The following is a 26798-nucleotide window of genomic DNA, read 5'->3' as shown; positions in this document are numbered from 1 at the left end:
CCTGATCTGACACTTTGGCTCAGCCCCGACCCAACCCATATATCTCTTCCCCTGCGTGTTTAATCAGGGGTTTAAACCTTTAAAATGCATGCATTTGGGAGGGGGTGAGGGCAGAAGGAGGAACTTCATTCTGTTCTGCTGGGGGCTACTTCCCCAATGGAGATCAAACTTCACCTATGGGGATCATGAATCAGATCCCTGCTGAGAGCAGAACTGACCCTTCTGCTCACCAGTTGAGGCTGTCTGCCTCTCCTTCCCTCTGCCCCCGCCAACCCACCTTCTGACATTCCTACATTGCTACAGATTAACCACCTCAACTTGAAGTGATCTGGGACTGTCTAAACCAAATCCATTGGAAGCCTGGATTGGTCTGAATTTGGCTGTTATGGTTCAGCACCTGGCCTTTGAATGAATTGATTGCATGGTTCAAGTCCCAAGTGCATACAAAATTTGCTGATGTAAGAGAAGGAACTCCTGTTGTCTTTGTCCATGGAGTTTTCTTGGCAGGGATACTGGAGTGGCTTGCCAGTTCCTTCTCCAGGTGGATCACGTTTAGTCAAAACTCTCCACTATGACCTGCCCATCTTGGGTGGCCCTGCATGGCATAGCTCATAGCTTCTCTGAGTTATTCAAGCCCCTTCGCCACGACAAGGCATTGATCCATGAAGGGGATGTGATCCATGGAGGTGCTGGAGGAGACTCTTGAGAGTCCCATGGACTGCTAGAAGATCAAACCTATCCATTCTTAAGGAAATCAGCCCTGAGTGCTCCCTGGAAGGACAGATCGTGAAGCTGAGGCTCCAATACTTTGGCCACCTCATGAGAAGAGAAGAATCATTTTCCAAAGACCCTGATGTTGGGAAAGATTGAGGGCACTAGGAGAAGGGGACGACAGAGGACAAGATGGTTGGACAGTGTTCTCGAAGCTACGAACATGAGTTTGACCAAACTGCGGGAGGCAGTGCAGGACAGGAGTGCCTGGCGTGCTATGGTCCATGGGGTCACGAAGAGTCGGACACGACTAAACGACTAAACAACAACAACAACAAGAGAAGGAACTACAGTATCAGTAGCCTCTTCGGGCAAGCAGGGCTGAAATGTGGGGCTGGCCCTGGAGAGAGGAAATGCAAGCGTGTGTGTCTGTGTGTGTCTGTGTGTCTGTGTCTGTGTGTCTGTGTGTCTTGCGGCATTTCAAGCTCCAGTGCCTTAACTATCCAGAAAGCCTTCTTCCTAGCAGCTCTCAGTTACCTTATAACAGGGTTAGCGCATTCCTAATAGCCTGGAAGAGATTACTGCAGAAAGTCTGGAAAGGATGAGTAGTAGGTTTTGACCTGCTGCTGCTGCTGGTGGTGGTGGTAGTGGGTTTGTTTTTTTGTTTTTTTACCATGGAGTTCACTGCTGCAAAGCTGAGATTTTGCTTTCATTTCTATACACTCTGGAAGTGCTGAGCTTAAAGCAAAAGTAACCACCAAAACCTACACAAGTGAATAAACAAATGAAGCAAAACTTTCTGGCACCCTTCATCAAGCTTACAAGTCCTATCACTGCCTCCAATTTGTCACTGGAATTGGTCATCTGAAACATTGGGAGGGCACTGGTTTGGTGAAGGATGTTTATGGGATGCTTTCTTTCTTTCTTTCTTTCTTTCTTTCTTTCTTTCTTTCTTTCTTTCTTTCTTTCTTTCTTTCTTTCTTTCTTCTATTTTGCCAAGGATATCACTGGTGATTATATTGCTATCACTGGACCTTCAGCTTGGTGGGAGAGATGGCTTAATGGTTTGTCAGGAAGAGAATTCCATCAGCTAAAAAGCATTTTTTGTTTTCTTACTGTTACTTCCCCACTGCTGTCTGCTTGCTTGCATTTCCTCTCTCCAGGACCAGCTCCTGCCTGCACCAAGGGGCATCTGATGGTCCCTGTTCTTACATCAGTATACAGTGGTACCTTGGTTTAAGTACACAGTTGGTTCCGGAAGTCTGTACTTAACCTGCAGCATACTTAACCTGAAGCAAACTTTCCCTTTGAAAGTAATGGAAAGTGGATTAATCTGTTCCAGACGGTCCATGGAGTACTTAAACTGAAGCATACTTAACCTGAAGCGAACTTTCCCATTGAAAGTAATGGAAAGTGGATTAATCCGTTCCAGATGGGTCTGCAAAGTACATAAACGGAAAGTACTCAAAATGAAGCATACTTAAACCAAGGTATGACTGTATTTTGTGTGGTCAGAATTTTTCAGCAAAGTGACATCGTTTGTGTATTGTCTGATACATGAATTGGAATATAATTATCATTCAGATTGCACCAAAATGCATTAAACAACCCTGTGTAGTTTGGGATGGAATATGTTTAGAGAGGCATACATTGAGTTGAAATCTGTATGGGAATGAATGGCTGGCAGATACTTGCTCAAATAGTTTTTGATGGCTGATAGCTAGTGAATTCACCAAACACACATCAGGATGTCTCTAGGTGCAGTGGTACCCTTAAGATATTCATATGGCACTGGATGGGCCTCTGAACTATCTCCATCCACTGCCTCCCTTGGTCACACAGTGATGAGTATACAGAGCTGAAGGAGGAAGTGGGAAGAGTGACGCTCTTTCCTCAAACACTTTTCAGCTTTATATACATTTCAAGACTCATGATTAATTTTACCGAATTTAACTTTTAGCACTTCAAAAAGTGAAGTGTGTGAGTACGCACTTTATCTTTCTGTGCCTGTGGGAGGCTAACTTGGGGGTGGAGGGAGAAAAGTGTCCATATAGCCTGGCTCCCACTGCACTTGTTCAAAATCCCCCAGGGCCTAAAATGTTTGAAAACCCTTGCTGCACATGCTTGAGCACTTGTGCGTGTGGACTCTTGAAATTGTTTCCCACCGAAATTTGCCTATGCAAAATTTACATGGCATGTTCTTTATTAAGCATTTGTTCTGATTTGTTGTGTGTGGAGCTTACATGGCATAAAGCTGAATTAACCCAATTTGCTTGCATGGTGGTTCTGTGTCTTCCCATTAATCATTTTGTTCACCCCACACTTTTCAGTGCATTTCCCTATCATTTTCCTCACCACAAATACATCAGTTTCTTTTTAAAAGTGGGTTTGTTGCACTAGGGCAACAGAGCATTTTAATTCACATTAATTGCACAAAACTATGTTTTCCGTATATGACTGAATTCGGCCTGCAAACAATGGAGGCACCCTGTGTCTCTAAAATAGCAACCCCCTGCAGAGTTTCTTTATGCTGAAGGAAACGTGTTGGGTGGAAGACTCTCCCCCCCCCCCTACATTCCACCACATCAGAGTGAGATGAATGGTTGTTGTACGTTTTTGATCTCTGATCTTGGGGGAACAGAATACAAAATACTGTAGCAAACATGTGGGCTTGCCTGCTTCAGTGATTCTGTTGGTTCATCACAGTTTTGCTGCAGAACAAATGCCATCCTCTGAGAGCAGGTTCAGCCGTTGTGTGTTAAAATCTACAGGATGGGCAGATCTCGTCATGGGCAGATCTCTCAATAGTCCCCACTGAGAAAGCAAATTTGAATGTCTGCTTTTTGCTTTCCTGGGATGCACCAACAGCAGGTATTTAACTGTAACATAGCCATGGCTTGCTAGCTCGCTTTTTAAGTGATGTGTTCATGGAAAGGGTGCAGATGGCATTCTTCATCTGGAATGGTTGGTAGATGGAGCTGGGAAGCAACTGATGCTCGTGATTAGGGGTGGGTGAATCTGCCAATTTCAGTTTATCTCCATTTCTCATTATTCTAATCTTAAATGCTCCACATTTCCACATCAGTTTGCATTTTTTATTTTATTCTTCATGACAATGAATCATTAATGAACTGAAGATGTTGTTAAACAAATTCATAGGCTGCCTCACATCATAAAGGCAATGAAGCAGTGTACATGATAAAAACAGAGATAAAGAAGAGAAAGAGAAGCTCTAAGAACAATAAAATCAATTCAACACACTCTAGAACAAGAGATCACCTATATGCCCACTTGACGTCCTTTTCTCTGTGGAACTGGCACAATTACAAGTGCCACACATTCTGCATTGTTAAGAACTTGATCTTTTAGTGTGGAACTCTCAGTCTCTTAACAACAGGCAAGCACCTACATTTTCCTTTAGCGTATAACAGGCCGTAAATTTCCATTCTTTATTCCATAATCTTTCCCATGCCGACAAGTGGATATTCTTACCAAAATCTTTTGCCCACTTAATCATTACTTCTTTCACCTCTTCATCTTTCACCTCCCACTCTAAAAAAAAGCTTGCACATTCTAGATATTACTCCTTTCTTATTTTGTATTAATTCTTTATCTAATTTTGATTCTTCCGTTGCAAAACTTTTACTCTGTCTGTCTTAAAACCTCATTTAATTGGTAATATTGTAGCCAGTCTGTTAGGTTATGTCTGATTTCTTTGAATTTTTCCCCAAAATCCGTAATGGTTTTTTTTCATATAGCTCTAGGATATATTATCGAAAGCTTTTCTGGCGTCCATGAACATCAAAATCACTTTTTGGTCTGTTCTCATCTTTAGATATTATCCAGAGTGTTTTTTACTTAGCTGGAATGGTTCTGATAGTGCCTCTTGCTTGCTTGGGTGGAGGATAGAGGTGGCCATATAGTAGAAAGTAGTCCAGTGTACAAAGTTAAAAGGTGTCTTAATTGCTCCACTCACTTTTGCCCCTGGCTCTGCTAGAGATGTGAAGGCCCGGAAACCCCCCAGAATTTTTTTGGAAATAACCCGTTTCCCCCCTGTTTTCCCCCTGAAGCCTTCTTTGTTTTCCCCCCGAAAAACTGGAAAAATAAAAAATAGATTATTGAATGTTTTTTTTTAACATGATGAATAAAATATTTAAAGATAAGGGGTTCAAATATTTTATAAATCATTTCTAAAAAATATGTATGGTATCAGATTATTCTAATTTCTGTGAGGACAAGCAAGTCCTAGGTTACAAACTGAACTCTCCAGTGCAAGAACAAGATACATTTCTTCCTTTAGGAGGTGCTGTTGTCACCAGAAAAGAAAACGGTTTCAGTTTTGTCTCTGCATGCATGTGGTATGCATTGGTTCTGTTCCTCTTCACTAGGCCTCAAAGCACTGGAAGAAAATACTGTATAGAGCAACAAAAAGGGCTGAATATATATGCCCATTCATTGAAATTTAGTCCCACTTCTTTCTTCCGTTCTTTTTATAAGAATGTTTTTTAAATACTGTGGAGAGGAAATATGAATAATTGTTACTTCTGGATTTTTTAAAAAAAATATTTTGGGGTGTTTTTTTTTGTTCCAGATAAACTAGTAAACAGTTCCGGAGATTGTTGCTTCATTTGTTGCAAATACAAATAAATATTATTTTAAAAGTAAATTCTGTATGTAATAATTGTTTGGATACGCTATGTTTTTAATATGCTAGTTGTGATAATTTTATGCCCATTAAAATCGTCCATACTTATATTTTATGTTTCTAAAGTAACAGAATGACTTTCTATCTGGAAAAGAAAAGAAAAAGTGCTAATGTAGCATTTTTTTTCCAATTTTCCCGAAAAAACTGGAAAAAACCCAGTTTTTTTTTTCAAGCTTCAAAATTTCCGGAAATTTTACATCTTTAAAGCTCTGCCCACCATTTGGTTCCACAAACTTGGATGAATGTTTCTACTTTGGATCTTTGAAAGGGCTATGCAAATGTTAAATCTTACTATTGATATTGTATTGCATTGTGACAGAAGACCTTGTGGGTGAAGAAGACCTTGTGGGTAAATGCAGATGACAAGATTGAAAGAGTCTTTGGGCAAATGAAGCTGAATAGAGTTAGGGCAGAGAAGAAGTAGGGAAAATGGCATTGTGAAGAACAGTGCTGAATGTGCAAGAATACAAATAAGTTTGCCACAAGTGTAGAAAATTGGTGGAGCTTTTCAATGTGGAAATGAACACAGAATGAGATAGAGTGTTTTCAGCACAGCTCTCTGTGGAGCCCATTCAGGATGGCCACAATACATTTGCTGAAGTAGCTGCAAATTGGTATTCATCTTCCTATGTCAATTTGCACAAACCAAAGCAACTGGTAAATGAGAATGCAGGCTGTCTCTAAAACCTTCAGTTACCCACCAAGAGGTAATTTTGCCTGACTGAAACAACTTTTGGAAATAAGAAACTGAATCTGAGAGTGTAAAGGCCTTTTACTGTTGCTCAGTCAATTGGGATATTGGCCTGTTTAAGTTTTGAAAACACTCTAGGCTGCAAACCCAAACCCAAAAGAATCTTTGTTCATTGAGAGTCTAAAACAGGGGTAGGCAACCTCAGGCCCGTGGGCCGGATGCGGCCCAATCACCTTCTCATTGCGGCCACGGATGGTCCGGGAATTGGCGTGTTTTTACATGAGTAGAATGTGTCCTTTTATTTAAAATGCATCTCTGGGTTATTTGTGGGCCTGCCTGGTATTTCAACATGAGTAGAATGTGTCATTTTATTTAAAATGAATCTCTGGGTTATTTGTGGGCCTGCCTGGTATTTCAACATGAGTAGAATGTGTGCTTTTATTTAAAATGTATCTCCGGGTTGTTTGTGGGGCATAGGAATTTGTTCATCCCCCCCCCCCAAATATATAGTCCGGCCCACTACATGGTCTGAGAGATGGTGGACCGGCCCATGGCTGAAAAAGGTTGCTGACCCCTGGTCTAAAACCAAGAGAAGTGATAAGTCTGGAAGTGATTTAGAACATACATGTTGAAATTAACAAACACTTTTTAAAAGTTAATATTTAGTTGGCCAAATATAAAGGTAAAGGGACCCCTGACCATTAGGTAAAGTCGTGACCGACTCTGGGGTTGCGGCGCTCATCTCGCGTTATTGGCCGAGGAAGTACAGCTTCCAGGTCATGTGGTCACCATGATAAAGCCGCTTCTGGCGAACCAGAGAAGCGCATGGAAATGTCGTTTACCTTCCCGCTGTAGCGGTTACTATTTATCTACTTGCACTTTGACGTGCTTTCAAACTGCTAGGTGGGCAGGAGCAGGGACTGAACAACGGGAGCTCACCCTGTTGTGGGGATTCGAACCGCCGACCTTCTGATCGGCAAGCCCTAGTCTCAGTGGTTTAACCCACAGCGCCACCCACATCCCCAAATATATTAGCCAAATATATAATGAAGCTAATATTAAGGTAGGCTCTTTAGATGTTGCTGGACTACAATTCCCAATGGCCAGGAATGATGGGTGTTGTTGTTGTTAATTCAATTGTATACCACCCTTCACTCGTAGATCATCGGGCAGTTCATAACATTAAAATACAAAATGAAAACACAAAATACATTATAAAACAAGAACAAGAATGAACCAATAGGCCATTCACACAAACACAGTTAAAAGGCCATAGAATGTTTAATCAGCCCAAGACCTGATTATAGAGGAATGTTTTTACCTGACACTTAAATATATGAAATGAAGGCACCAGCCAAGGCTGCCCAGGGGAGAGCATTCCACAAATGCAGAGCCGCCACAGAATAGACCTGTTCTTGTGTTGTCACCCTCCAGACCTTTCATGGAGGGAGCGCATGAAGAAGGGCCTCAAACGATGATCATAGGGTCTGGGTCAGTTCATCTGGGGACAGAATGTTGCTTAGCAACATCTGGAGGGCCAAAGGCTCCCCACTCCTGCAATAAAGTCAGCATCTGAATGTGCATGGGCTGTGAATGCTGAAATCATAGAATTGTAGAGTTGGAAGGGACCCTGAGGATCCTCTAGTCTAGTCCAACCCCCTGCGATGCAGGAATATACACCTGTCCCATGCGGGGATCAAACATGCAACCTAGGTGTTAGCAGCACCACGCTCTAACCATCTGAGCTATCTAGGCAGCTTAATTATCAGAAACCAAAGGAATTCAATAGGATGATGCAGAATAGTAGAACACAAGATACTGCTAGGTATTGTCCAGGGTTCCATCCAGCATGGAAGAAGGGGGGGCATAGTAGATATTCACAGAATTATGCAGGCTGTAGAGGACTGAGAAAGGTTTTTCTCCCTTTCTAGTGTACAAGAACCTAAGAGTTAAATGGTGAGAAATCAGGAGAGATATACAGTGGCATTGTAAAATTTTGGAATTTGGTCTTACATGAGGCAGGGATGGCTGCCAACTTGGATGGCTTTTCAAGAGGAACCAGACAAATTCATGAAGGAGAAGGCTATCAGTGGCTACTAGCCATGATGACTATGCTCTGCGTCTATGGTTGGAGGCAGTAGAATAATAGGCTTGTAGAGTTGGAAGGGCCCCCAAGGGTCATCTAGTCCAACACCCTGGAATGCAGGAATCTCAGCTAAAGCATCCATCCAACCTCTGCTTAAAAACTTCCAAGGAAGGAGAGTCCACCACCTCCCAAGGGAGACCGTTCCACTGTCAAAAAGCTCTTAAAGTCAGAAAGTTCTTCCTGATCTTTAGCTGGAATCCCCTTTCTTGAAGTCATTGGTTCAGATCCTACCCTCCAGAGCAGGAGAAAACAAGCTTGCTCCATATTTCATGTGATAGCCCTTGAGATATTTGAAGATGGCTATCATATCTCCTCTCAGTGTCTAATAATAATAATAATAATAATAATAATAATAATAATAATAATAATAATAATTTATTTATATATACCCCACCCATCTGGCTGGGTTTCCCCAGCCACTCTGGGCGGCTTCCAACAGAAGAATAAAATAATTGATTAAAGATTAAAAGCCTCTCTAAACAGGGCTGCCTTCAGATGTCTTCTAAAAGTCTGGTACCTGTTTTTCTCTTTGATATCTGATGGGAGGGCATTCCACAGGGCGGGCACCACTACCAAGAAAGCCCTCTGCCTGGTTCCCTGAAACTTGGCTTCTTGCAGCGAGGGAACCGCCAGAAGGCCCTCGGCACTGGACCTCAGTGTCCGGGCAGAATGATGGGGGTGGAGATGCTCCTTCAGGTACAATGGTACCTTGGTTTATGAACACAATTGGTTCCGGAAGTCTGTTCATAAACTGAAGCGTTCATAAACTGAAGCAAACCTTCCCATGGAAAGTAATGGAAAGTGGATTAATCCGTTCCAGACGGGTCCACGGAGTACTCAACCTGAAGCGTACTTAACCCGAAGCATGGGTGTAATTGGTTCCGGAAGTCTGTTCATGAACTGAAGCGTTCATAAACTGAAGCGAACTTTCCCATTGAAAGTAATGGAAAGAGAATTATTCCGTTCCAGACGGGTCCGCAGCGTTTGTAAACCGAAAATTCGTAAACCGAGGTGTTCATAAACCGGGGTTCCACTGTATACTTTACCGAGGCCATTTAGGGCTTTAAAGGTCAGCACCAACACTTTGAATTGTGCTTGGAAAAGTCTTCTTTTCTAGGCTAAATATACCCTGCTCCTTCAACTGTTCCTCATAAGGCTTGGTTGCCAGACCCTTGATAATCTTGGTTGCCCTCCTCTCCACACGTTTCAGCTTGTCAACATTCTTCTTAAATTGCTGTGCCCAGTACTGTTACTTTCCTTGATCTGGACACTATACTTCTGTTGATGCATGATTCTATACATGGCCCTGATTAGTCAGCAGCATATGTATAGGTGGGGTGATTTCCCATGTGATGTCAGAGACTGGTTCACAGAGACAGCTCCAGCCTTGAGAGGGCACTGGAAAAAGAGCCCCTCCGGTGGACTCCTTGGAAATATTCTGTTCCACTGCCGAGCCCCTTACTGACAGAAAGTTCTTCCTAATGTTTAGTGGGAATCTCCTTTTTGTGTGTCATTTGAATTCATTTGTTCAGGTCCTACACCCTTGAGCAGCTCCATCTTGCTCCATCTTCTGTGTGACAGCAGACCTTAAGATATTTGAAGATAGCTGTCGTATCAAGTCTTCTCTTGCCCAGGCTAAACATATCCAGCTCCTTCAGCTGTTCCTTGTAAGGCTTGATTCGCAGACCCAAATGCAATAACGATAAATAAAATGAAGTGGCAGCTAGATCCAAGTGCTCAGCATGCTATGTATCTTGGCTTTTACTGCATGAAGGACTCAACTCAGGTTGCAGAACTGAATACCTAAATCTTTATTCCTCAGATTGGTGCGTCATAAAAGTAGGCCAAGGATAGAGGGCACCACGGGTGGCAGGCAAGGCTGGGCAAGCTAAAACATTGATCCAACAAGCTGCATTCCCCCTGTGCCTAGCAGATGGGATTGTGTTTTGCACTGGGCAAGCAAGTGGAAACTCTTCTGGGAAGCCTGAACCTGACCTGTCTGCTTTGCCTATGGGCAACCCCTCCCCCCACTTCACCTGGACAGCTCCCTTACCTGATGGTGTCTCCTCAGGGCCCTGGATATATTCTTTTCTTTAAGCAGGGTAGGGGTTTGCTTCAGCAGTGGGCCCTGCTATGGCATTGGGGCCATAGCACTATCCAAGTATTCCAGATGCTGGCACAGGCTTTGGATTCCCCCCTTTCCATTCTCTAGTTGTCTTCTTGTTTCATCCTCAGTGGCTTCTTCGTGGTTAGTTCTTCCTTGCATAATGGGCTTTCGAAAGCTCTTTCTTACATTTGCTCCCCTCCAAGCATTCTTGTCATTTTGCTCCTTTGATCTCCTTCATGCGCCTTCTTCTGGGGTGTGTGTGTGTGTGTGTGTGTTCACTAGCTATGTTTGCTTCTTGAAAGAGAGGCTCCAATGGGATCACTGGGGGTGGGTAAGGGAGAAGGAAGCATGCTCAAATGAAAGGCAGCGCTCGAATGTGAATTTTACCGAGTTAGCAGAAGCCCTTTTGGTTAATTACTGCTGCCTTCTCCCTTGGGGACTGGCATTATTTTTCCCCCGTGAAGGAGTTCAGAGCGGCATCCCAGTGAGAGCTAGCTGTGAATGAGCTGCCTCTTGTTATGCAGTCGGGCAGGAGTAATGGCATTAGCTCCCGGTAATAATCTGCAAAATGTTTTCCAAAAAGAGAGAGAAGTGCTTGCTCTCATTTCATTTAAAGGTAGGGAGGATGAGGCTAATGGCAGATCAGCCAATTCCTGTTCCTTGTCAGTCATTCCATACATTCTTGTTTGGGAAGGGTTTAGTAGTAGAGCATTTGCTTTGTAGGCAGAGGTGCCTAATTCAGTCCCCAAGTTTTCCAGGCAGGGCTGGGAATTTCTTCAATCTGAAATCCAGGAGTATTGCTGCAGATCAGTGTAGGCAATACTGAGATAGATGGTCCAAAGATCTGATTTTGTTTAAGGCAACTTCTGCTTTGCACTATTCTTTTTTCTCCAGGGGGTGGGCGAAGGTTACTGGCAGAGCATCTTCTTTGCATGCAGGTTCAATCTCCAGCATCTCTGGGCTGGGGGCTGGGAATGTCCCGTTTCTGAAACCCCAGAGATAAACTTCCAGTCAGTGTAGGCAATATTGATTTCAATATACCAGTGGTAGGACTTGGTATAAGGCAGCTCCCTATGTTTCTAGATCCATTCTGCACTTTTAAAAAAAGCACCAAAATTGCATTTAAGTTTTGTATTCTTTACCATAAAGTATGGGCATATTGTTCTCTCATTGTTGTTTCTATCAGTTTCTCATTTTTCCAATCAGGGCACTTTGCTTTGCATGCAGGAGATCCTGGTTTCCATCTCCAACATCCCCAGTCTGAAACCCTGGAGTGTTGCTACCAGTCAGTGCAGACAAGTAGAGAGCTCCTGTCTCCAATGAGCTAATGCACACAGGATCTGAACATGAAGAACAGAGTGTCTCTCATGGATTGTGAACTATTAACGGAATATTTACTGAGACATTCCACGGGTGACTTAGGAGGCACTGGTATGAATACTGGCCAATATTATTCAGGGCTGACTTCATCATTTTCTGGTGTATTGAGTAGCTCCCCACTTCAAGCTGCAAGGAAGCCAATATTCTCCTCCAGGTGATGGCTCTAATAGTGTGTTCTGGTCAAGACAAGGTGTAACATTCAGGATGGACAGCTCCATGTTGAGACACTTTAGAACTGTGCTTCAGCAACTGATAACTCCAGGATGAGCAACTGAGCATTAAATAAGGCTGCAGCTCTGCCCCCCCCCCCCGGCTGCAATGGTCTGCATTGCCTGTTTCAGCAGCCATAGGCTCCTACCATATAGGGGAAAACAATTGTGCCATTGGAGCTTCTCAACTGAAGTTCTCAGAAGATGGCAATGAGACCTCTTCAGACTAGAGAGGTGTTGATAGAATGGCTCGCTCCTGGATTATGGCTTCCAAGGCAATGTGGACCATAATGACCATATTTCCTCATGCTGTCTGATTCTTCCAAGTCCACAGTCTTGTAGCCTGAAGATGGAAAGTTGGACTCTGTGGCTGTGACATCTGGCTGCAAACATGTTTCCATTGTAGGCCCCTCAGGAACATATGAATCTGCCTTATACTGAGTCAGACCCATTGGCTCCTCTTGCTCAGCATTGTCTGCATTGTCCATATTGATTGGCAGCAGTTCTCCAGGGTTTCAGAAAGTGGACACTCTACCTGAACACACCAGGGACCTTCTGCATGCAAGGCACATGCTCTACCATTAGCTATGGTCCCTCAAACATAGTAAGATGCTTCATACTGAATCAAACCATTGGTCTATCCAGCTCAATATTGCCCTCATTTAATAGCAACAGTTTTCTAGGTTTTCAGACAAGTCATTCCCTGGCCCCCGAGACCTTCTGCATGCCAAGCAGATGCTCTCCCACTGAACTACGGCCCTTCCCCATTTGGCTCTTGCTTCTCTGGAGTTGTGTCTGTTAAATCTAAACTTTGAGAGCTGATCAGCCTCCTTCACTGGCTCCTAAGTTTGGGTCCCTGGCAGAGAACAGCACAACTTCATCTCAAAAGCCACCAGAGACCAATTCTGTCATTGGTGAGAATATCTGATGATTAACTTTTCCAGTGAAGTGTTTGCTTCTGCCAGGCAACCGATGTTTTATAAATGAGCAATTAAAAGCAGGGAGGGAAGTGAGCAAGTGAGCTGGCGTGAGAATCTCAGAATGAGATGTCTGTCAGAGTGTGATCGTTACTGGTTCAAATGCCTTTCAGTGGCTTGGGCTCGTGTTTTGGCAGCTCACGCTTTCCTATTCATTCTCTCCAGGTTCCTCCCCACCCCCGCTAAATATAATTGCTTCCATTTATGGTGTGCATTTGATTCCAGTGGAAAACTAAACACTGAGCATCTCAGCTGGGGATGGGTGTCACGCTGCTAGGGGCTTGGCTGCTCTCACACCCACCTCTTCTAGTTCAAAAGTAGGGGTTAGGAACCTCAGGCCTGTGGGCCAAATATAGCCCTCGGAATTTTCCCCAGATGCATAGATTCCCAGCTTTACCAGCCCTGCTTCACATCATCCTTATGTGTGTTTTGCCTGGGGGGATGTGTTCTTGAACTCTGATAAAGTCTCTTCCTTGCCTGGATGGTGGGTAGAGTGGGGTGTGTATGTGCGTAGAAATCTTATAGTGCAAAGGTAACATTTACATTTATTGATATGCCCATTTTTACTTCTGGCCCTGCATACAATTGCCCCCTCATTTTTTCCTAGGAGCACCACTGGAAGACTTCATGGGTGCCACAGTGTCCTTGGGTATTGGGTTGGTGACCCTGGTCTATATTTACCAGGAATTGTCCCTATTTACTGGCACCTACCTGCTGGGTACATCACAGTTTCCCCTCCCACTTTCTGCCTTTTTGGTTAAAAAGTTCTGGAATTTTCATTCTGTGGAGTTTAGCTCTCCTCTTATGGCCCCTACAAGTCAGATATTTGAGAAACACACACACATTGAAACATGCATGAACACGGGGAGGAATATTGGCATCTTATTATACTGCCGCTGAAATACTTGCACTGGGTTCTAATTAGCTACTGATGTTGGTGAGCAAGGTGTTGATGCTTGTGAGCATAGCCATATATAGCTTGGGACCAGGACACCTAAGAGATTGCTCACCACTTACATACCCAACCAATCACTGCGTTCTTCTGGAGAGGGCAGATATCATCCTATCAATAGGTCCATTCTGCATAATGCTGGAACCAGGCCTTTAGTGGTGGGTGCCCAATTTTCCTATTCCTGAAGTAGAGTCTTAAGTAGTGCAGAACAATTATTAGTTGGGGACTGAGTAGCAGTTTTTGACCTGACAATTGGAGTGTTGCCAGGCTGCCTCAGTTTTCATCTCTGAAATGATGGATGAGGACAGGTTCCAAAACTGGGGCCTGGCCTAAGGTGCTATATATATATATATATATATATATATATATATATATATATATATATATATATATATATATATACACACACACACACACACACACACAGTATATGGAATATTGCATTAGTTTTCCTGATTATAATGCTAGTGCTTCTGTCCTGTTTTCTAACCCTGCAGTGTGTTGCATTATGAAATTGTGGCTTTTTGACTGAAATATTGGAATGTTGCGTCCAATTTCATTCACATGGGGGGAAGGGGGGATTTGTGTTGCAACAACCAAAGTCATTGGACAATGTTGCTATTCCCCCATCCTTCTGTTCCCCCATAATTCCCCCATGAAAACATCAGGAAAGAAGTGTATGCCATCCCACCATCCCAAATTTTCATAGAATCATAGCCTGACCAGCAAGGGCATTTATGCAAAAAACTCCCAGGTCATAACAGAAAGCCACTGCCAGTCAGTTTAGGCAACACTTGCTCTCAAGAGTGTGATGGATCCAGACCTCTTCCAAAACCTTGTCTCCCCACCTACGCATGAGCTGAATTAACATTAGAGCCAGAAAGTATTTCTTGATGTTTAGTTGGAATCTTTTTTCCAGGCTAAACATACCCAGCTCCTTCAACCACTCCTCATAAGGCTTGGTTTCCGGCCTTATTTTGTCACTTTACTCCCATAATCTTTTGGGGTTTATGGGGTTGCCTGTGGATTTTTTCCCTGGAAACAATTAACGTGGAAATGAGTGCTAAACTTCCATTATATTCCACTAGAGTTCTGAAGGTGGATTTTGCATTGCGTGGAAGCAGAAATTAACAGTTAGGGAAACACCAAGAAGACAGAATAAACTGCTCTGTGCATGCAGCTTTAGTGAGCCAGTCGGCTCCAGTGGTTTAGGGCTTTTATTCAGAGCCATGAAAACTCTCATCTTAACACAATTTCTTTCATTCTCTCTCCTTCTCCCATTAGGATTCTGGCTACTGCTGGGGCTCAGTTTGACTTGCGGACATTGAGAGCTGTCCGAGTACTGAGGCCGCTGAAGCTTGTATCGGGAATCCCAAGTGAGTACAATATGACTTCCATGCCCCACTTTTGCCTCTGGCCCCACACCAGCCACTAGGGTGCGCCCCACTCAAGGTTGCTCAGAAGGGGGTGCAACCCTTGAGCCAAGAAATGGTTTCTCAGCTCTGACTTTTGCCAAGAGCTAGGGAATCTTTAGTCCTCCAGACATTGCTGAACTGCAACTTCCATCAATATGATACCAAAGAATTATGGGAGCAGTAGCTTGCTGAGAGTTGTTGGAGACCCCTATCCTCCACACAGAGCTACAATTCCCACAGTAGTTTAACAGTTGGTCTCTCTTCACAGAGAACTCTGGGAATTGTAGCTCTATGAGGGGAATGGGGGGGGGCGTTTCCTAACTCTTAGCACCCTTAACAACTTACACCTCACAGCATGCTTGGGGGGAGCTATGAGTGTTTAAAGTGGTATCGCAGTGCTTTAAATGTATGATGGCTTTTAAGTCAAGTTGAAAAGAGTTTACTCAGTACTAAATTGTTCCTATGGATTTCAAACCTGTGCCTGGAGTTTTTATAGCCTGAGCGTCTCATCAATGTTTCCTGGCACGCGAATGGGGTCCTTGCAGCCAAGGAGCTCCTATCCGCTGGCTGTGAAGGCAGCTTTGTTTCGTTCTGCAATGTCTGCATAAAATTATCTGACTCTGCCGTCTCCTTGGCTTCATCTCTTATCTCCTGTGCTTTAATTTAAAGTGTCTTTTTTGTTTGGTGAAGGGCATGGGAGTTGAGTGACAGCTCCGCAGGTTTGTGTCTCCCCTTTGTGTGTCTAGCGATGGTTCTGTACAAGGGATAGGCAAGCAAAAGGAACCAATGAAATGGGGAGGGGCAGACATAACTAATTGCAGGGGTCAGGGACCTCAGTCCTGGAACCCAATATGGCCTCCAGTCCCGTCTCTCTCTGGCCCTCAGAACTCCCCTGGGCCACACCCTATTACCTAAAGATAGAACCCTCTCCTCCCTTGCTTTGCTTCCTCCTTTATTTTAATTTTTTTGGCATGATTGAGACATATCCTTGGGCCCTATTAATAACTCTATCTTGAATGTGTGGAATTTATCTTTGCTCCACCTACGTTTGCCTTTTACCCCACCCACCACTGTCATGTGACAACCCTCCCCCCAGAAGGCTGCCTAAAAGGGAATGTGGTCTTTGGGCTGAAAAAGGGACCTCCAACCTTGTCTTAACCCATGTTCCCCCCTCTTAAATTGCTGATCATCATATAATTGTTGATTAGTGGGGAAATGGGGATTGTGGTCTGCAGAACTAGCTGCATGCTCAGAGGATGGGAAGGGAGCCTCGATTTCTTTTGTCCCTGTGGCAGCTTTATGTTTCACATTGGATGTATTTGCCTTGAGCCGTTCCCTGGCTCCTGGTCTGTTTTGAAGCCTTGCTCTGTTTTTATGGGGGGTACGTCACTCAGTACTAGAGAAGATGCTTTTCCATTGAGGATAAGGTTGTTCTACCTTCACTAATGGAGGCAGGGTGCCTCTGAATACCAGTTGTTGGAAATAACCAGTGGACAGAGTTCTATTGTGAAAGGTCCTTTTTGTGGGGTTCCCGCTGGGGCATCTGGTTGGCTACTGTGAGACGAGGATGCTGGACTAGATGGGCCATTGGCCTGATCCAGCAAGGGTATTTATGCAAAAGGTCCTAGGTTAGAACAGACCCCTGTCTGAATCCACAGAAAGCCACTGCCTGGTCATCCTCCCTGCTGCTGCGCTACCGCGCCGAGGTCACCCGGCTACCTGGAGCCCCGGGGCCGAAGGGACTCAGGAGTGAGAGTGGGGTGCCTGGGGGAAGGGGAGAGACCCTGACCCAGATACCCCGCCGTCGAGCTGCCTCCGCTACCCCCGCCGCTAAACTGAGGGAGAGGTAGGAGGACGAACTGCGGCCCTGAGGGAACACGAGGCTGGGCCTAGACTCAACCTGGGCCTGCTTTCCCGCCGAATAGCGCGCCCAAAGTCCAAAGGGAGGCCCACTGGAAAGGCCTCGTTTGTTTTTCGTTTTTCTTTCCATTTTTAAATATATATATATTTAATCTTTTATGTATAATCTTTTAAAAAATAAACCCCCTTTTTATTTTTATTTTTTATAAAAAATATACTTTTAATGCTATTTTTTAATATGTAAATATTTTTATAAATATTTTATATATTTCTTTCTTTTTCCCCCTTTTTCATTTTCTTTAAAATTTTCTTCTATAAGAACAATAACAACAAAAAGACCTTAATTTTATTTCTCCCCCACCCCCACCCTTTTTTTTTTAAAAAAAGAATATATTAATATTTTTAACCAATATTTTTAGTATTGCCACAGTTTATTACTTCCACCTTCCACTTTTTAACACCCAACCCCCCTCTTTTTATACATTTTAACCCTTTAGGGAAAAAAACAAGCAAAAATAAAACCACCAGTTCCTAGCCCTTTTACTAAATTTCTACCCTTTTTAAGCTGTCCTCTCTCTCCTCCAAACCTCTTTTACCTTAGCCTTATATTATTCCTTCCACCTCAATACATAAACCCTTTCCATACACTCAAACCCACCTCCCCAATATATCCTCTCCTTATTTTTACCCTCCGTCTCACTTGTTACTTTCCACCCTCATTTTGTCTTCTCTTTCCTTTTCGGTTCCTTCTTTCCCCCTTTTAAATTGAACCCCCCTATCTAGTCTGTTTATTAACCTGTCTCCAATAGGGGAGCCTTTCCTCCCACTCATCACCCCCCTTTAAAATAAACACTTCTATTTTATTTTTATCTTATTTCCTTCATTCCACTACATAAACCTTCTCCTTGAACCCCTTCCCAGACACTCAATTCCCCTTTATTTGCCCATTCCTTATCTTCCCCTTCCACCCCACTTATCACTCCTCACCCCTTCTTTTGTTTTATACCCTCTTTGTTTGTTGAGTTGCTTGTTTGCCCATCCATAAACTACCCCCCCTTTTTTTCTCTTTCTCTCTTTCCCCGCCTGTTTGTTTGTCTACTCTCACCTGTTTGTTTGTCTATTTGTCCTTGGGTCTACCCGCCTCTCTGAGTACCTGACCACCGCTTTGACAACACTGTTGAGGAGAGTACGACAACCTCAGAGAAATTCACATAACATCGCCAAGAGATGACACAAATGATTGCCTAAACCGAACGCTCTGCAGAAGCCACCAGTCAACAACGCCTGACTAGTCCAATAACCCAACACCCAGAAATCCTCATCGCCATAACCCCTAACCGCAACACGTCCCACTCCGAGAGAATGCCAAACAAACCTCAAACCAAAAACGTCAAGGAGATAAAGGTGTCACCAACTAAAAAGATGGTAAAAAACATTGAGATCACAACACCTCCTCAAAATGATGAAATATTACAACACCTAAGAGAAATGGAAGAGAGAATGACTAGTAAACTGGAAGCTGCAGTGGAAAATGCAACGGCCCCTATACAGTTACTAATCAGCAATCTTACCTCCAGAGTGGAAGCTCTAGAAAAGAAGAATCAACTGCAAGAAGGAATAATAGAGCAATATCGGGATGAAACCACACGCATGAATGAGAAATTGTGCGAACTGGAAAGAGAAACCGAAGAATTGAGAATTAAACAAGCAGACATCGAAGACCGAAACAGACGCTGCAATATCCGCTTCCGCAACTTCCCAGAAAAAGCAGAGGAGAAAAGCCCAGCAGACCTAATTGTGAGCTGGTTGAAAGATACAATCCCAAATCTGACACTCGAGGTATCCGATCTGGAAAGGGCACACAGAGCTCTAAAACCTTTGCCAAAACCTGGTGCCCACCCAAGAGACATCATAGTGTGCTTTTCACGCTACAGAAAAAAGGAGGAGATATGGAACAGCCTCAAAAACTCAACCAACCTCCAATACAAAAACAATTCCATATTGGTCCTACAAGATCTATCCCAGGACACCCTAAATCGGAGAAAAAACCTACGTCCATACACTCAGCTTCTTCAGCAAAAAGGGATTCGATACCGTTGGGGCTTTCCCTTCCGTCTCATCGTGACAACCGACACAACGCAATACATGGCTACCAACGAAACGGAAGCCCAACAACTATTGAGGAACCTTGGACTCGACCCTCCATCGAACCAGCAACAGAAAGACTTACCAAGTGACAGCCGAGATCAAGAAAGTGGAATAACAGTAAATGAGTGGATGGAAGTAAAGAGAGGAAAGAGACAACAGAAGCAATACATCAAGACTCGTCGATTCAACCATCTACCATCGCGCACAAAATCATTCTACCGAACATTCTCCACAGGACGCCTAACCACGATCAACCGAACCAAAACATCACTGAGGAACAACCCTACAACAACAACAACAACAACCACAGCTAAATGAGGCAACCGGAAAACATCTCGAACTGCAGGACTGGTGATTCCCCCTACCCCCCCCTCCCCATAGGCCTTGAACATAACTATCATCATCAATATCCCCCCCAACCCCACACCTCCATAGAACCTACCCCATCCCAACCCCACCCTGACACCAGTCCAGATAACCTCAATCACATTCCCCATCAACCACAACCCATATCTCCAGTATCCCTTTCATACCAAACAAGAGAAAAACAACTCCCCCAACATCCATAACACAACTCACTATCAGGCTAAAACATGATACCTATTCAACAACATGGTGGCACCAGAGCGCACCAACACATACACACACTCTAACACATCAGTGATGTTGCTATTAACATTGGCAACATTGCTCACGAACCTTATACCAGACACTAACATTACAAAACCACTCTACACCGTCTCGCTGATCATCCCCTGTCACAAACGACAAAGGGGACGGCCTGTCCTTGAGTACAGCCCTTCACATCAGCCGAGACCAAGGACCAACCGGCTATTTGCCAAAAAGTCCAAAATACCCCAAACGAACACCTATATAACTACATATAGGAAACCCTCTATAACTTACCTCCCACTCTTTAACCCGATTCTAATTCTGATCCCATTGAACCCCCACCTGCCACATCATAAGTCAGCGCAACTCCAATGGTTCAATACACGACACGAAGTGAGGGACATAGGACAACCCAAACGGGTTGGCAAGGAACCATCCTACAGAATAAATAAACAAGATGACTAGCTTAAAAGCAATTACACTAAATGTGAGGGGGCTGGGAAACCCAATCAAGAGAAAACGTATTACCTCATACATAAATACCATGAAACCACACATCACCTTCCTACAAGAAATACACAACCCACCCAAAGGGAACAAACTCCTGAATGACCCTCGTTTTAGTCAACAATGGGTAGCACAAGGCTCAGGAAAGGCCCGCGGAGTAGCTGTAATAATTAGTAGGGACTTGAATTTCAACGCCACAACAGTCCTAAAGGACAAAAAAGGTAGATTCATTTTCATTAAAGGAATACTAGATGGCAAAATTAAACTGACAATCGGCTCATTATATGGCCCTAACTCGAGACAACTTGAATTCTTTCAAAAAACACTAAACAAGTTCCTTTCTTTCTCTGAGGGGGAAGCAATTCTAGGAGGCGACCTTAACTTAAATATTAAGGGCATAACTCTGGAAAACACACATCCTGTAAGCTCACAGGCAACCCTCCTCAACCCTCCCTCCCAAACAACTAAGGCTTCTTACAAGTTACTAAAAATGTTAAAAAACAGGGGTCTTTATGACATTTGGGGCGAACACAACCCGGGAGACATCACCTACACATTCCAGTCCGGACGTCATGGTACAACGTCCAGACTGGACAGCATCCTGCTCACACAGGGTCTGATCCCCTTGGTAGAATCAACAAACATAGGCAGCATCAAAATCACAGATCATGCCCCAGTAGAAGTCACTGTTAAAATAGGTGAAGAAACGCAAACCACTCCATCATGGTCTTTCAGTCCCATTCTAACCACAAACACCCAAATTAGAGCAAGTATCACAAAAACTCTCCAAAACTATTTTAAGGAGAATGATGTAGACAATATAAATACCCCCCTCTTATGGGACGCTATGAAAGCGGTGACCAGAGGAGTTTGCATAAAAGAGAAAGCACTCCTTAAAAAACAAACCTCTTCAAAAATTAACAAAATAGAACAAGACATCATTGCCCTCTCATCACGTTACAAACAAACAGGTTCCAAAAAACTACTTAAACTTCTAGAACAAAAGAGAAGAGAATTAGACTCCTTAGAAATCAACAAAACAATGATCAATATTTTATATTCTAAACAGCGCTTCTATGAGTACGGAGGGAAAAACTCCAGACTATTAGCAAATAGATGCAGGAAAAAAGCACTTAAAACAAGAATACACTGCATCACCAAAAAAGACGGCAACGTGACATTTTCCCCGAAAGAAATAACCTCTGAATTTGCAGAATTCTACTCCAATCTGTACACTTCTCACAACCCAACTGGGGAGGGAATTAGAAAATTCCTGGCAGAACTGACCATGCCCACCTTAACCAACGAGGAACAGGAATTTATGGACAGCCCTATCACCCCTGAGGAAATAGATACGGTCCTTAAAAACTTGAAACCACATAAAGCCCCGGGCCCAGACGGCTTCACAGCAGAATTCTATAAAAAATTCAAAGAACCCCTGATGCCCTACATGATACGCCTATTCAATGATATCATGAAAGGGGGGCTTATTCCCAAAACATGGAATCAATCCAAAATAGTCTCCATCCCAAAACCATTAAAGGACAACCTCAAAGTAGAATCTTACCGCCCAATTTCATTAATAAATCAGGATTACAAGATTTTCACATCAATATTGGCCAATCGTTTAAAAATCTTTCTAGGCAATTTAATAGTCCCAGACCAGACTGGCTTTGTCCCTGGTCGCAATATTACAGACCCTATCAGGAAACTACTAAACTTAATCAACCACAGTAAGGCAACTAAACTTCCACTGACAATTATGTCCCTAGATATCCTCAAAGCTTTTGATTGCTTGGAGTGGAAATATTTATTAGCAGTACTAACTAACATGAAATTTGGCCCCAACTTCCTACAAATCCTCAAACAAATATATTCCCAAGCCTCAGCAAAATGCAGAATTAATAATATGGACTCGAACACCATAACAATTCAAAGAGGCACAAAACAAGGATGCCCGCTGTCTCCATTCCTATTCATCCTAGCTTTGGAGCCCCTAGCAATCCGAATCCGAGCAGTCACAGACATCAAGGGAGTGGAAATAAAAGGCAAAAATTATAAATTAGGGCTCTTTGCAGATGACCTGATGGTCACAACATCAGACCCATTAAATACAGCAACCTCCCTAATCAGAGAACTCAACACATTTGCAATGGTGTCGGGCCTACAGGTAAACTTTGGAAAATCAGAAGCCATGTGCTTCAACATCCCTCCCCATATCCAAAAAGAACTTACTAATATCACCAAAATAAAACTTTGTCATACCAAATTCAGATATCTAGGGGTACAAATAACCAAGAACCTCAATAAATTATACCTCCATAATTACAAGCCCATGTGGCGACAAATAAACAAAGACCTAAAGAAATGGGACAGTATGAGTTTCACTCTTTCAGACAGAATAGCCATCGTCAAAATGGTCACCCTCCCAAAACTGACATACTTATTCCAAACCCTCCCAATCTGGATCCCCCCAACCCAACTTCGCAAATGGCAGGGAAAATTACATTCTTTTATTTTCTCACATAAAAAACCAAGGATTGGCACCAAATACCTTCACCTCCCCACCTCAGTAGGAGGATGGGGAATCCCCAACATAGAAACATACTACAACGCCAACCAAATACGCCATATAATCCCATATATACTACAAGACGAGACAAAACAATGGGTACATCTGGAGAGGGACTCAATTGAAAATATCTGCACCACAGCATATCCATTTCTCCCAAACAAATTAAGGAAGATTCCCACAACACTCAACAGATACACACAAACCATGTTCAAAGCATGGAAAGCAGAAACTAGTAAACTATCTCCAACCCCATCCCCATTAATTCCCCTGGCTTACCATCCCTTGTTCCATCATGCAGCACAAAACCTCCAGATGAAGACTTGGCAAACTAAAGGTTTACATCGCTTAATAGACTTTTATAAAGACAACAAACCTTTGTCACCACAAGAAATACAGGACAAACTAGAAGACATCCCAATGTCCTGGTTAGCACAACATCAACTACATGCCTTTCTGAACAACCCAACTGTAAAACCAGCAGCAACCAGACCCCTGACAGCTTTCGAAAGCCTCCTCCAATTGCCAAAAGGACACGGAAAAGGGATGGTATCTGCAATTTACAAGATACTAATTCAGAATCCCATAGATCCCCTGGACAAGATAAAACGACAATGGGAGGATGACATAGGATATGAAATCAACCCTACCCAATGGACTAAAATGTGGTCGAAACCCCCTTTCAAATCTATATCAATGAAAAGAAAAGAACTCTCATTGAAACTAACTCACAGATGGTACCTGACTCCACGAAAATTATCACTAATACGATCAGGAATCTCATCAAAATGTTGGAGAGGATGCACTTCCACAGGCACGTACCTCCACATGTGGTGGGAGTGCCCTAAAATTCAATCATTCTGGAAGACATCTATGCAAGAAATTTGTAACATAACTAAGCAAGTGCTAGAAATTACCCCAGAATTGGTTTTACTAAATATTTTTCAAGATAACAACGCTCACGCAAATCATAAAGAACTTATAATCCATCTGTTGTCAGCAACTAGAAGCATCATAGCCAGGCACTGGAGGGACTTATCGGGAGTGGGCTTGGACCAATGGTACCAAGTTGTATGGGAAACAGCCCTGCTAGAAAAACTGACCAGTAAGCTGAAACTGACACGGGGACAAACAGAAGAAGACACCTTCACCCCAGTATGGTTCCCCTTCATCACTTATACAACCCAACAGGACAATGACAAAAGCTTACCGGCAGCATACAAATCAATATGGCTAACTTGATCAAAACACCCTCCCCCCCCCACTCACGCAAGAAATTAAGGATCATCACAGCCAACCATGAATGAACAACCACATTCTAAGACAAATCCTGACCTCTCTCACCAACAAAGAAGCACGAACAAACAACAGAGAACCTGCACAAACGACGCTGACGCCGAACCCCATCACATATCAAGAAAAACAGAAATATCGGCAATTCACCACACCCAACCCCCCTTCCCACCTACCTCTTTCCCCCCTTCCTCATAATGTCTCAACAAGTTATAATCGATGTGTAAAAATGATGCATGAAAAAAAAAGAGTCATTGCACTATCTTTGTAACCTAAGAAAATCTTTAATAAAAATAATTACAAAAAAAAAAAAGAAAGCCACTGCCTGTCAGTTTAGGTAACACCTGCTCTCAAGGGTGTGACCTCTTCCTAAACCCTTGTCTCCCCACCTATTCATGAGCTGAATTAAAATCTGAGCCAGAGATTCAGTGGGTCCTATTGTAATGCGATGTTCTTTGAATTAAAACCACAGCAATTTAACGATGCTTAAGTCTGAGTCTGTGTATTATTTCCTAGCTACAAATCAGGGCTGCTTATGGAATTTGATTCTGTGAATTCTGAATCAGATGTACCAGATTCTGGACTTGTGGTATGGATTATAGTACACACACAATTATATAGTGCATACATAGTGCATACACCCCTTAAAATTTGCACTTCTCTCAATTATGTGATACAGTTTTCAGCTGAAAAAAGTGTACCAAGGTTGTGTTTAAACTGGATATTTTAGGATAAAATGCATTTTAAAAAATCGTTCATTTGTAATCAGATACATCTTTAAATGCTAGAGGAGTGCAACAGATCTATATGATATCTGAGGCATCTGTTGAAACAAGATGCCTCAGGTGTTTCATTCTTTTTTTTTTACTTGCCCAACTCAGATGGAATGTTAACAAGGCCTCTTGAGTTGATGTGGCAATCCCTCTGAAGCCCCATGTCGCTCTGTCGACTTGTTCACCAAATAAAATTTCTGTAGACATTTTTTGTTGTTGCTGCAGTTAAGAGCAAAACTAAGTTCCTGTAGTGGAAATGCTCTGGTGCAGCTCAAGTGGGGAGTGCAGGGGTAGGGGTAGTTTATTTTGATGGACATATATAGCTTTTAATCAAGAGGGAAATATTTTACCAGGGATCACCAATCACAGCACTTCGGCAGCAGATGAAAGTAGTTTCACTTGCTGGCTCATACTGTAGCTCTTTTCCAAGCTGTGCCACTCCAAAGCAGGAACTTTTGAAGAGTGGTGGTCTGATTTGGCTCCGTGTTAGCCTTTCTGATTGCTTTCCATTGACATCAACCCCTCATGCCCCAATATCTACATTAATTGTTATGGGTTACATCACATGCTATCCCTACTCAGAGTAGACTTACTGAAATTGGTGGCCATAATTAACTGTGGCCCATTCATTTTAAGAGTGTCATCCCCAATCCCAATCCCTTAGATTAAAGCTGGTGGGTAATAATTCCATTTCATTTTATGAAAAAAATATTTATGTCTTCCCTCACTCAAATCAGTTTTCAATACTTCCAGCACACAAAAAAAACCTCTAATTGGACATATTTGGCTGCAGTTTGACAGGTTTGCTTCCCGGGGGCCACTTAGCTCACAAGTCAGCATTTTTCAGACTGATTGCCCCCAAAACACTTGGAGAGGTTAAGATTCCTGTTGTCCCCATCCCAAAATTTACAGGCTGTCCTTGAGAGACAACCACTGCAATTGCCCTTCTGAAGATTGGTTGGGTTCATGTGACCATGGCTGCAAATTTCATCAAATTCCCCCCATAAAATTCTCATAATATTGAATGGTGGAAATATAGCTTGAATTGGACAGACTGCAGAGTGGTTTGGAAGATGAGACTGCTTTCTGAAGTGACAGATACCGTGTTTCTCCGAAAATAAGCCATACCCCGAAAATAAGCCATAACTTGAAAATAAGCCATACCCCAAAAATAAGCCAGAGTGATAGGCAGTTTAACCTTGTAACCATACTTAATAAAAAAATAAGACATCCCCTGAAAATAAGCCACCGTGTTTTTTTATAGGAAAAATAAATATAAGACAGTGTCTTATTTTTGGAGAAACACGGTATGAACCTTGTGGCTAGTCCACACAGCTATTAATTACATATTTAAAAACACATTTTCCCCTAGTTCCAACCTATCCTCTCCTTCTAAATTTCCCCAAATAGCTAACATAGCTTTCTGCTTCTTGTCCAGGTTTACAGGTTGTTCTGAAGTCCATCATGAAGGCAATGGTACCTCTCCTGCAGATCGGGCTCCTCCTCTTCTTTGCCATTGTGATGTTTGCTATCATTGGGCTGGAGTTCTACATGGGGAAGTTTCACAAAACCTGCTTCAACAATGAAACAGGTGAGATTAATCAATGTCCACTAGGGGTGTGGCAGGGATGGGACTCAGAAGGCTATTTCTAAAATAAAGAAGGCAATGGCTTTTGGGGATCGGATTGCAGCAGGAAGCAGAATTAAAACAAGTCTGTTAACCAGTCATTTTGTAGACAA

General features: G+C 43.0%; 1 protein-coding gene across 1 annotated transcript in view; it reads left to right on the top strand.

The window, feature by feature from the left end:
- Nucleotides 1-26798, top strand: part of CACNA1B (calcium voltage-gated channel subunit alpha1 B) — a 317851-nt gene that overhangs the window by 94157 nt on the left and 196896 nt on the right. The window contains exons 4-5 of the mRNA XM_060270557.1: nucleotides 15163-15254; nucleotides 26497-26649. Of these exons, the coding sequence (XP_060126540.1) occupies nucleotides 15163-15254; nucleotides 26497-26649 (245 nt within the window). The remainder of the gene's footprint in view (nucleotides 1-15162; nucleotides 15255-26496; nucleotides 26650-26798) is intronic.

Source organism: Zootoca vivipara, chromosome Z (assembly GCF_963506605.1).
Source record: "Zootoca vivipara chromosome Z, rZooViv1.1, whole genome shotgun sequence".
NCBI lineage: Eukaryota > Metazoa > Chordata > Lepidosauria > Squamata > Lacertidae > Zootoca > Zootoca vivipara.
Note: the sequence above shows the minus strand (reverse complement) of the source record. Positions and strands in the feature narration are given on the sequence as shown.